Raw genomic sequence first — 10,126 nt, 5'->3', positions numbered from 1 at the left:
TGACTGAGAGGGGACATGACATCATTACAGGTAACACAACACCAACATCAACAATAATTACAGACCACAACCCAGGTCTGTAATGATTTCCATGATGACAGCTGTGCAGAAGAGCAATGGGTTCATGTTTGGAATAATATCCAGTCATCAGTTTGCACACTGCACCCTTGAGCTCCTGGTTCCTCATGCTGAGGGGGTTCACTGCTGGAGGCACCACTGAGTACAAGACTGACAACACCAGATCCAGGGACTGGGACGAGATGGAGGGGGGTTTCAGGTAGGCAAACGCGCCTGTGCTGACAAAGAGGGAGGCCACAGCCAGGTGAGGGAGGCACGTGGAAAAGGCTTTGTGACATTCCTGAGATGGGATCCTCAGCATGGCCCTGATGATCTGCACGTAGGACAGCATGATGAAAACAAAACAGGCAAAGGCTAAACAGGCACTAACCACAAGAACACTTTACTTTGAGCCTTTCAATTCTTTTCGCCATCCCATCATGGGGGGAGCTGTGTGGGGCTTAGCAGCAGGACAGTCATTATGGAAGGAATGTTGTGGGTTGATTTTTGAGACAGGTATCCAACATGATAGAATGAGCTGAAGGAATACTAAAACTAATCAAGAATGCCACCCTCCTCATCAGGAAAAAGGAGCTAAGTGACCTGCTGGGCCTTTCCATTACCATTTGAGTCTCTGTGGAGAGGTTTCTGTTAACTGGGAATCAGAAAATTCACTTTTCTTTCTCAGTGCTAAATGCCCAGGAAGCTTAGCATGCTCCCCTTCAGACGTAGATTTGCTCACATCAGAGAAAAAAATCTCATGGCCCATCACAAATTCAGTTCATTTCCCTTTGTGCATCGCTCTTGAAGAACATCTTCATTTCTCCTGTAGAACAGAGTTCAGCATCTCATGGCCAACTCAGTCTCGAGGTTAACATGGGGCACAGTCACAGGTTTGGAGCCAGGGAGGTGGAGGTACAGGGAAGCCTTTTCTGTTCCTGCACAGATTGAATGGATTTATTTTCTGCTTCCCTTCTCTTTGGTTTGGTTTAACTTCCTTCCACAGGTTTGGCACTTTTAGCACCTAAACTTCATGTCTCTTTTTTTTTCTACTTTTTAAAGTCCTGAAATTATGTAATTATACTGGAAGTTGCCAGTCAGGCTAATGAACATGATTCTGACAGCCTTTTAAAAATCATTCATGGTGCTGTGAGCATCCAGGGGGGAGCAGCGGCAGCACCAGCGTCCCCACCTTCTCTCCTGAGGCTGCTTACTAACTGTCTTATAACAGGTGAGAGTGACAGAGAGGTGTCCAGAGAACCTTCTCCAGATGGTTTCCAGGGGAATGCTAGAGAGAAAAAGGTCATTCACTGCCTCCTGCAGCATCATGTACTGAGAGTCGTGCTCCTACCCCTTGGCTCCTGACCATGCTAAATCCCTTTGGGCATGCCCTGAAGTGCTGAGAGAGTGGGGCAGCACAGACAGCACCAAAAGCAGCCACAGGCATCTGTCCAGCATGGCTGGGCTCACTGGAATGGGCTTCCTTCACCTTTGACAAATGCTGCCCGTGAGACAATCACCATGGAAGAAGTACTCTGCCAGTTTCCTATGAGCAAAGCTCTCCTGAACTGTGATCTTGCGAAACATTGAGACATCTGAGAATTGAAAAGAATAGTCTGTATGTTTGAGGACTTTGGAAACAAGCAGGACATGCTGGTATGTGGATAATCTGCCTGTGAAGGGTTGCTTTGAATTAAAGCATTTGTTTAAAATAGATGTTGGTATCTCACAGGTCTTGTTTGGTTTGTTTGTTGGTTTGTCCGTTGTTGGGGGGGGGGGGGGGTTGTTTGTTTTTTAAGAAACGCATTGCATTTTTCTGTGCATTTATAGAAGGAGTTAGATTAGAAAACAATTATGGTGACATTTCTCTCATGTGAACTCTAATTTTATCCGGGAAATTTTGAATGGCACCTCTGTGAGATAGATACAACCCAGAGGGAAAAGGCAGGAATACCTTGGAAAGAGAATCAAACTCTTAGGATGACATGCTTTTGTGAAATGAAAATTTTCTCTGGAGAAAACCACCCCGTGTTTTTCACTTGGCTGTTTTGAATGCTTTTATTACGTGTGTTCTAACCTGCTGTTCTCATCATTAATACGTCAGAGTTTAAGACGACTTCTCAAAGGGCGTTAGTGACAGCTGGAGAGACACAGCCAGCATCCTCAGTCTTCTGCCTGGAAGAGGATATTCGTTCCCCATGTCCAACTGAGATACTTCAACATCTTTCAGCTGAGTCTCTGCTTCGTAAGAGGCAATCTGCGGTTGCGGTGCTGCTCACTTGTAGATCACACCCTTCAAGTGTGCCCAGTGAGAAGTCTACGCTCTGGGAAAGGTGGGACACGCAAAGGGAAGGCTCCGTTCCTCAGACAACAAGAGCATCGCTCTGCTTCCACGAGAGCTTGCAGGGGACTGGGAAGCATTGCAGGGCTGGGATTGGAGCAAATGGGTCCTCGGTTGGTTTTGTAAGCTGTCGTAAATCCAGGAGACAGAGCAGAAATTTAAAATGATTCAGGACTCCAGAAGTTCTAAAAGCATGACCTACTCAGGAAAAACTGGGTGTTGTGGGGAGGTCACCCACTTTTAATCTCTTCTGTATGACTGAAAACTGCATGAGGCATTTTGACTGATTGCAAAAAATGTCTTTAAGCACCCTGAAAACTTGTGATGTATGCATCAGCTGCTGCTTATCTACCTACCTAAGATGTTCTGTGGATGCATCAATGTCACTGGATTCATTGGCAGATAGAACTGTGTTTTACTTCTGAGGAGATTCACATGTCACCATGCAAAAAGGAATGATTCAGATTGAAAAGAGTCTCCCAGATATTTGAGTGTGTGGACACAGCATCAGGGGATGAGCCCTTACATGTGAGGAGAGCTGGGATTCATGTCTTTCACTCAGGTCTAAGAATCAAGTCATACTCTGCCTTGCTTTGTTTTGATGGCTTCTCCTTACCCAGCCTTGCCTTGCTTTATCTTCCCCCTTTTCCTCCCCATCCTCATTTTCACCCTATCTCTTCTGCATGTTCTGATGTTAAATGCAGCTCTTAGAAGACCTGGACAAGGAGTGTAAGAAAGACTGTTCTTGAAGGGGCTAGTATATATCTATTTAATTCCTTTCTTCTCATCAGTCACCAGGTCTTCTATTTAATAAAATCACCTTTAAAAAGAAGTCAAGTTTCTTTTTTCCTGATGACAAAACCCAGTCATTGAGGCTCAAGGATTCCATTCTCCCCTCTCTTTACAAAGCTCCCTGCATCAAGCAACCCCTGTTAGATTCCCTAACATTCATGCAGGCCTTGGTCAACCTCACCTAATCCCGCAATCACGTGTATGCTGGTGTTTGGAGTCTTTCTCTAGGCTTGAAGCCTATGTGATGGTGGACAGGCCATCATCATCCTCTAAGAGCCTGTTGTTTGGATTGCTCTGTATAGGGAAAATGCCCCGAAGAAAAGGCTTGGAGAATCACACTGTTGGATCTGGATTCATTCTTGTGGGGTTTTCTGACCTGCCCGGCCTGCAGGGCCTGTGCTTCACAGTCCTCCTGGTAATCTACCTTGTGGTCCTCATAGGGAACAGCCTGACTGCTCTCATCACAGTGGTGGACTCAAGCCTTCACAGCCCCATGTATTTCTTTCTGAGGAACTCGTCCTTCCTGGAGACCTGCTACACATCGGTCACTCTGCCAAAAATGCTGGTGGGTTTCCTGAGGGAAGATGGCAGGATCTCCTTCCTTGGCTGTGCTGCCCAGCTGTATTTCCTGGTTTTGCTGGGCAGCATCGAATGCCTACTCCTGGCTGCCATGGCCTACGACCGCTACGTAGCCATATGTGACTCCCTGCACTATACCCTGACCATGAGCAGGGTGCTCTGCATCAGACTGGTGGTGGGGTCATGGGTGGCTGTCGTACCACTGCAAGTAGGACAGACCTACCAGGTGTTCACTTTACCCTTCTGTGCATCCCATGACCTTAACCACTTTTTCTGTGATGTCCCCCCTGCTAGAACTGGCTTGTGCAGACACTTTCTGGAACCATGTGATGCTGTACACCATCATCATGGTATTTGCAGTCCTTCCTGCCTCCTTCATATTTATTTCTTACATTGCAATTATCAGGGCAATTCTGAAAATGCCTTCAGTTCTGGGCAGACACAAAGCTTTCTCCACCTGCTCTTCACACCTCAGGGTCCCTGCAGCCCAGGGGGCTGTGTGCTGGGGCAGGGGCTCTGCCGCCTGCCAGGGGCAGCTCTCAGCCTGCCCAGGAGCTCCCGTGGGGCTGTGGGGAGAAGCTGTGGGTGGAAGGAGCAACCCTACTGAGGGCAAGGTCCTTGTGCTGGTGATCGGGTGCTGCATGGGTCAGAGGTACTCACAACTCCAGCTCAGGCCCAGGTCATTTCCAAGGGGACGTGTCATGAGCATGTTCATTGCAGGGGTTCCCTGCTTCACTCTGTGCTTTCCTGAATCTGTGTGTCCACTTCTCTGTGTCTTGGCTTGTTAGGAATGGAAACTCAGCTGTGGAGGTCAGACCAGGGGCACAGACTATTAAAGCATTACACAGGTTTACCAGGAATTTCAGCAAGTGCCTTCACTCCCCACTAGCTTCCACATCAAAATATCCTTTCCTTTTCCATCAGGGTTTGGGTGACCTGTTGTTCTTTCAGGCACGCAGACAGGGAGCAGCTGCAGGGCAGAGCTGGGCACACAGGGGCTGAGCTGGGCTCTGTGAGCGCTGGCAGGGAAGAACCATGGGGCCAGAGAAAGAGCTGCTGGCAGGGAAAGCTGCAGGATGGAGACATAGGGACAGAGGGGGCTTGGGGCAGTGGAGGAATGCTGAGGAGAACACTAACACAGGGTAGATAGGGGCACCACCCACTGTGCCCTACCATGCAGATGCCTTCCCTGAAAATACACAAGTTTTCTCTCTTCTATAAGCTATCACAGCCTTTAGCTCATAAGTTCCAGGCTCCTTGGTACCTCCTCATCCAGCAGAGCTGGGCAGCTGAGAAGGAGCTGGAGGGACACACCAGATTCCCTCACACTGCCCTAAGGCACAGACAGTGCCCTTGCCTCTCAGCACTCACTCTGCTCTCCCTGAGCACAGCACAAAAACCTGACCTGACTCTGGCCATGGACGTTGCTCAGCACGGGCAGAGCAGATGCTGACAGGCCCTTCTGCGCTGGGAGCAGTTGGGTCTGACCAAGTCCAAGGCCAGGAGTGGCCCCTGCCCCCACAGTTCCCATGAAGTCCCTGCTGCAGAGCAGGGCTCACTGCTGGGCAGCCAGCGGGCACAGCCCCTGCTCCTCACAGCACACTCGGCCAGCACTCAGCACAGCTCCAGCCACGGCTCTGAAGGGAGCTCTCCTAGGAACGGCAGAGGGGGGGACATGGGGCAGCGGGGTCGGATCTAAGAGAAAGGGCTTTACCTTGGCTCACGGTAGTCTTTCCTGACTTGTCACTATGTTTGCTTCATGAACAGGACCCTATGGTTGGAGGCAGCAGATGTCCAATACGAGTTGCATCACCCAGTTCCTCCTCCTGGCTTTTGGAGACACATGGGAGCTGCAGCTCTTGACCTTCTGGCTCTTTCTGGGCATCTACATGGCTGCCCTCCTGGCCAACAGCCTCATCATCACCACTGTAAGCTGTGACCACCACCTCTACACCCCCATGTCTTTTTTTCTTTTCAGTCTCTCACTGCTCGACCTGGGCTCCATCTCCACCACTCTACCCAAAGCCATGGCCAACTCCCTCTGGGACACCAGGGACATCACCTATGCAGGATGTGCTGCACAGCTCTTTCTATTTCTCTTTTCCCTTTCAGCAGAGCGCATGCATGTGCATCTTATCCCTATTTCCATAAGCATTCCGTTAGTTAATAGATACTGTAATGCTTGTTACTCCTCTCCCTCCTCCCTGCTGTTTGTGGACTATTTCTAACGCATGGTTTGTCTCTGTTGCTATTATTTTGCTTAATTTAGCGTAGCACAGAGACTCTGCAAGTGGAAAATGATTTCTTCTTTCTTGGGCCTTAACATATAGGATCCTGAATCATGTTAATAAACTAGAAGTATTGTGATTAGATTCTGCTGATGGATACAAGCTCCCCTCTTGCATATGTTTCAAAAAAGTAGTATATGGATGTATCTTTGGCAGGTGTTTAGAAGTTGAATTCACCTGGGGACAGAGCTGGAGATAATTTTCACAGAAAGCTCGTCGTTTGCACGGAGTACAGGGTTAGATTCTAGATTCTCCTCTAAATGTATAAGACTATTATTTCAGGACCAAATTGTACTTGTTAGGATGTATTTATATTATAATAAAAGAAATATATACTGTAATTGCAGGTGTTTGCCCTAGCTTCTAGATTTAAAGGACCAATTAAGCAACACACAAAATAATAACTTACTGAAGATTTCTTTAAGGAATAGTCAGTTCCAGCTATTTGCATTTTTAAGCTTCTTAGAAATGGTTGGGTGTATTTTGCAGATACCTTTCCACATTTTCACCTTTTATATGGAAAGATAAATTGTCTTAGAAACTCCTTCTAAGCCAGCTTTTTGGGCTGGAAAGTAGGTTTCTGGAGATATTCTGAGATGGGTTGTTTGTGGGGTTTTTTGTTTGTTTTTTATTTATTTATTTTTCTTTAAGTGAGAGAAAGAAACAACAAAGCATTTTAAGCTAGACAGTAACAAAAAATTGCACCGCAGTGTTCGCATAACACCTGTAATAGTTTGTACATATAGTACAGCAATGACTTGTGTGTTCGTAGGGAAGAGGCCAATACATTTTCTTTCTAAGCTATGTATTCTGGGTTTCAGTCTATAGCTTCTAAGCTAAGGAACTAATTTTTCATACCTTTCTGTTTCGGGGGTTTTTTTTTTTGTTTGTTTTTTTTCCCCCCACCCCGGAGGATTGCCTTATTTGCTAAATATGACACCTTATTCATCTCACAGCACCACTCCAAGTGCTCATATGGCTTCTTCCACCACAGAGCTTTCTATATAAATTTTTCCATTATGGTGCCCACACAAGCAAATGAAAAAAAAAAATCTACATTTTTGTATTCCTCAGGAAACGGAATCCTGGTTGTATTGAAGCCAGTGGTAAAACCTCTATAGATTTCCTGGGGTCAGGATAACATTTGTGGCCTTGACCACCGGTGCTTTTCTAGGTTGAACCATTTCTGTTACAACTTTCAGATGTTCAATCAACCACTTAGAATAGACTAGCCCTTTTGTATAAAATTGCATCAGAGAGAACAGAAAATTCAGAAAATAGTGCAGCAACTCAACTGTTTGCACCTTTTTGTCTCTTGGGGATCATGGCATTTTGCAAAATCACTCCTGCTCAGGGATAAATTGCTCAATTAACATATTCAAACAAATCAGAATCAAAGCTGTTTATTGATCTATTCATAGCAAGTAATTAAGTAGCCATCTGAACTATAGCTTTTGCTGCTTTTAGTTATGCATTTCCTGATAAGGTAAAGTCATATACAATTGTACTAATATATGTTCTGCTGCTAATAATAGCTTAAATAACTTTTTCGTATACAGTGTATGCTGCATCAAAATGCAGTGCTTGAGGGAAGTCTGCACATTAATAAACCTGTTTTGTTGTGGGGTTTTTTTGGCTTCATGCACAGTGGTTAAAGAATTCTCATTGCCGTGTACTTTGAGAGCCACACATGAAGAGCAGTTTGTACAGGCTAAGAATTCTCATTCTTCTATTATGAGTTTTAGACTTTGAGTCTTTATTCCTCCAGGTCCATGTCTTTTTTTTTTTTTTTTTTTTCTAATCATGGGCTTTCATCCGAGAAAAATAAGATGTACATCCCAGAGAACTGATTAAAATCATTTCCAACAATACATTGAGAGTGATTTTGCAGGTCACAAAGCCATTGACTTTCCACTCAGTCTGAAGGAAGCCAGTAATAAGATATTCCATGTAAATTAAATCATAAGGGACTTCTGAAAACATACCCAAAACCAAGAATCTTGTAAGACTATAGGGTAATCCAGGTTTGAAGGAACTGCAGTAGGCCATCTACTCCACTATTCTGCTCAAAGCTGGATGAACAGTCCTTGTCTAGTAGTAAGTAAAGACTATCTGAAATTCAATTTTCCTGCCTTACAGTTTTGGGTTTTTTGGGGGGTTTTGGTGGGGTTTTTTTATTATTATTATTTTGAACTTGCAGCCCAATATATTTAAATTATGTTTGGAGCTAGGGATCTGTTTACAGGCCGTAACAAAGGGTGATTAGAAAAACAAAATTAGTCAAAATAGTTTGGAGACTTTCTTAAGAAAGTGCAAAACCAGACACCTCTGTGAAAATACACTATGTTATCACAATAAACAATAAAGCTATAGGTACACTGTAAATTTCTGGGGAAGCCGTTTTCAAGCAGGGACCCTGCAGTTCGTGCGGTTGTCTCACAGTCTTTATGCCAGTTAACTACAGTCTAAGGAGATCTGTGTCCTGTTCCTGACTGATACAGATTTTGTCTATGATTTTAACAATTTATTTGATTTTATTATCATTATCTTTTTCAGTTAGGTCAACATGGGGCTGATGCTTCTTATTGTCTATATTGTCTGTTTAGAATCATGGAATCATGTAGGTTGGAAAAGACCTTTGAGATCATCAAGCCCAGCCATTAACCCAGCACGCCAAGCCCACCACTAACCATGTCGCTTAAGCGCAGCATCTATGTGTTTTCAAAACACCTCCAGGGATGGTGATTCTACCACCTCCCTGGGCAGCCCGTTCCAATGCTTGGGCACCCTTTCAGTGAAGAAATGTCTCCTAATATCCAATCTAAACCTCCCCTAGTGCAGCTTGAGGCCATTTGCTCTTGTCCTGTTGCTTGTTACCTGGGAGAAAAGAACAACCCCCCCTGCCTACAGCCTCTGTCAGGCAGCTGTAGGGAGTGAGAAGGTCCCCCCTGAGCACCCCCCCAGACTCAACACCCCCAGTGCCCTCAGATGCTCCCCATCAGCCTTGTGCCCCAGCCCCTTCCCCAGCCCCCTACTCGTCTCTGGACACGCTCCAGCCCCTCGGTGTCTCTCTTGCAGTGAGGGGCCGCAAGCTGAACGTGGCATTCCAGGTGCGGCCCCACCAGTGCCGGGTATAGGAGGACGGTCACTGCCCTGGTCCTGCTGGCCACACTGTTTCTGATACAGGCCAGGCTGCTGCTGGCCGTCTTGGCCACCTGGGCACACTGGGGGCTCGTGCCCAGCCGGCCACTGACCACCCCTCCAGGCCCTTTCCCACCAGCAGCAACCCAGCCCCTGCCCCCCGCCTGCAGCTGCCTGGGGCTGGTGTGACCCAGGGCAGGGCCCGGCACAGAGCCCTGTTGAACCCCATCCAAGTGGCCTCAGCCCCTCGGCCTGGCCTGCCCAGCCCCCTGCAGAGCCCCCTGCCCCCCCGGCAGATCGACGCTCCTGCCCAGCTTGGTGTCCTCTGCCAACTGACGGAGGGTGCGCTCCATCCCCTCGTCTGCGCCCTCGGTGAAGATGTTGAACAGGACTGGCCCCGCCACCAAGCCCTGGGGACACCCCCTGTGCCCGGCGCCAGCGGGATGTAGCTCCATTCCCCACCGCGCTCTGGGCTCGCTCCAGGCAGCTCCTAACCCCGCGCAGAGCGCCCGGCCCGGCCAGGAGCAGCCAGGTTCTCCGGGAGATGCTGTGGGAGACGGTGTCAGTGTCCAGGTAGACACCACCCACAGCATTTCCCTTGTCCACTGGGTGGCTCACCTTGTCGTAGAAGGAGATTTATTTAAATTTATTTATTTAGAGAATACATCTTGTGGAACAGGAATTCCTTTGTGAATATGCAGTTGTTAGCATGACTGAAGCTTGATCTTGGTAATCCAAGTAGCTATTACTGTCAATAAATGAATGAAATGATAAGCCTATGGATCATAATTGCAATTTAATAAGTGTACATGTATATGTAAATTAAAAAAATAATACCACTTCTTTTCTTTTTTGCTCTTTCACATTTACATTTCTCATATCCTCTTTTCTTCTTGTTTCCTTGGAAACTTCCATTTTGAGAAGATAA

The 10,126-nt window shown here is 46.7% G+C and overlaps 1 protein-coding gene across 1 annotated transcript; it reads left to right on the top strand.

The window, feature by feature from the left end:
- The first annotated feature begins 3,497 nt into the window (after window positions 1-3,497).
- On the top strand, window positions 3,498-9,194 carry LOC119142144 (olfactory receptor 10AG1-like). The gene is given in 5 exon segments (XM_037374865.1): window positions 3,498-4,057; window positions 4,059-4,245; window positions 4,558-4,579; window positions 5,537-5,842; window positions 9,136-9,194. Coding segments are annotated over 5 exon segments (1,134 nt in total).
- The last annotated feature ends 932 nt before the right edge of the window (window positions 9,195-10,126 follow it).

This window comes from Falco rusticolus, unplaced genomic scaffold, assembly GCF_015220075.1.
Source record: "Falco rusticolus isolate bFalRus1 unplaced genomic scaffold, bFalRus1.pri scaffold_59_arrow_ctg1, whole genome shotgun sequence".
NCBI classification, from domain to species: Eukaryota; Metazoa; Chordata; class Aves; order Falconiformes; family Falconidae; genus Falco; species Falco rusticolus.
Note: the sequence above shows the minus strand (reverse complement) of the source record. Positions and strands in the feature narration are given on the sequence as shown.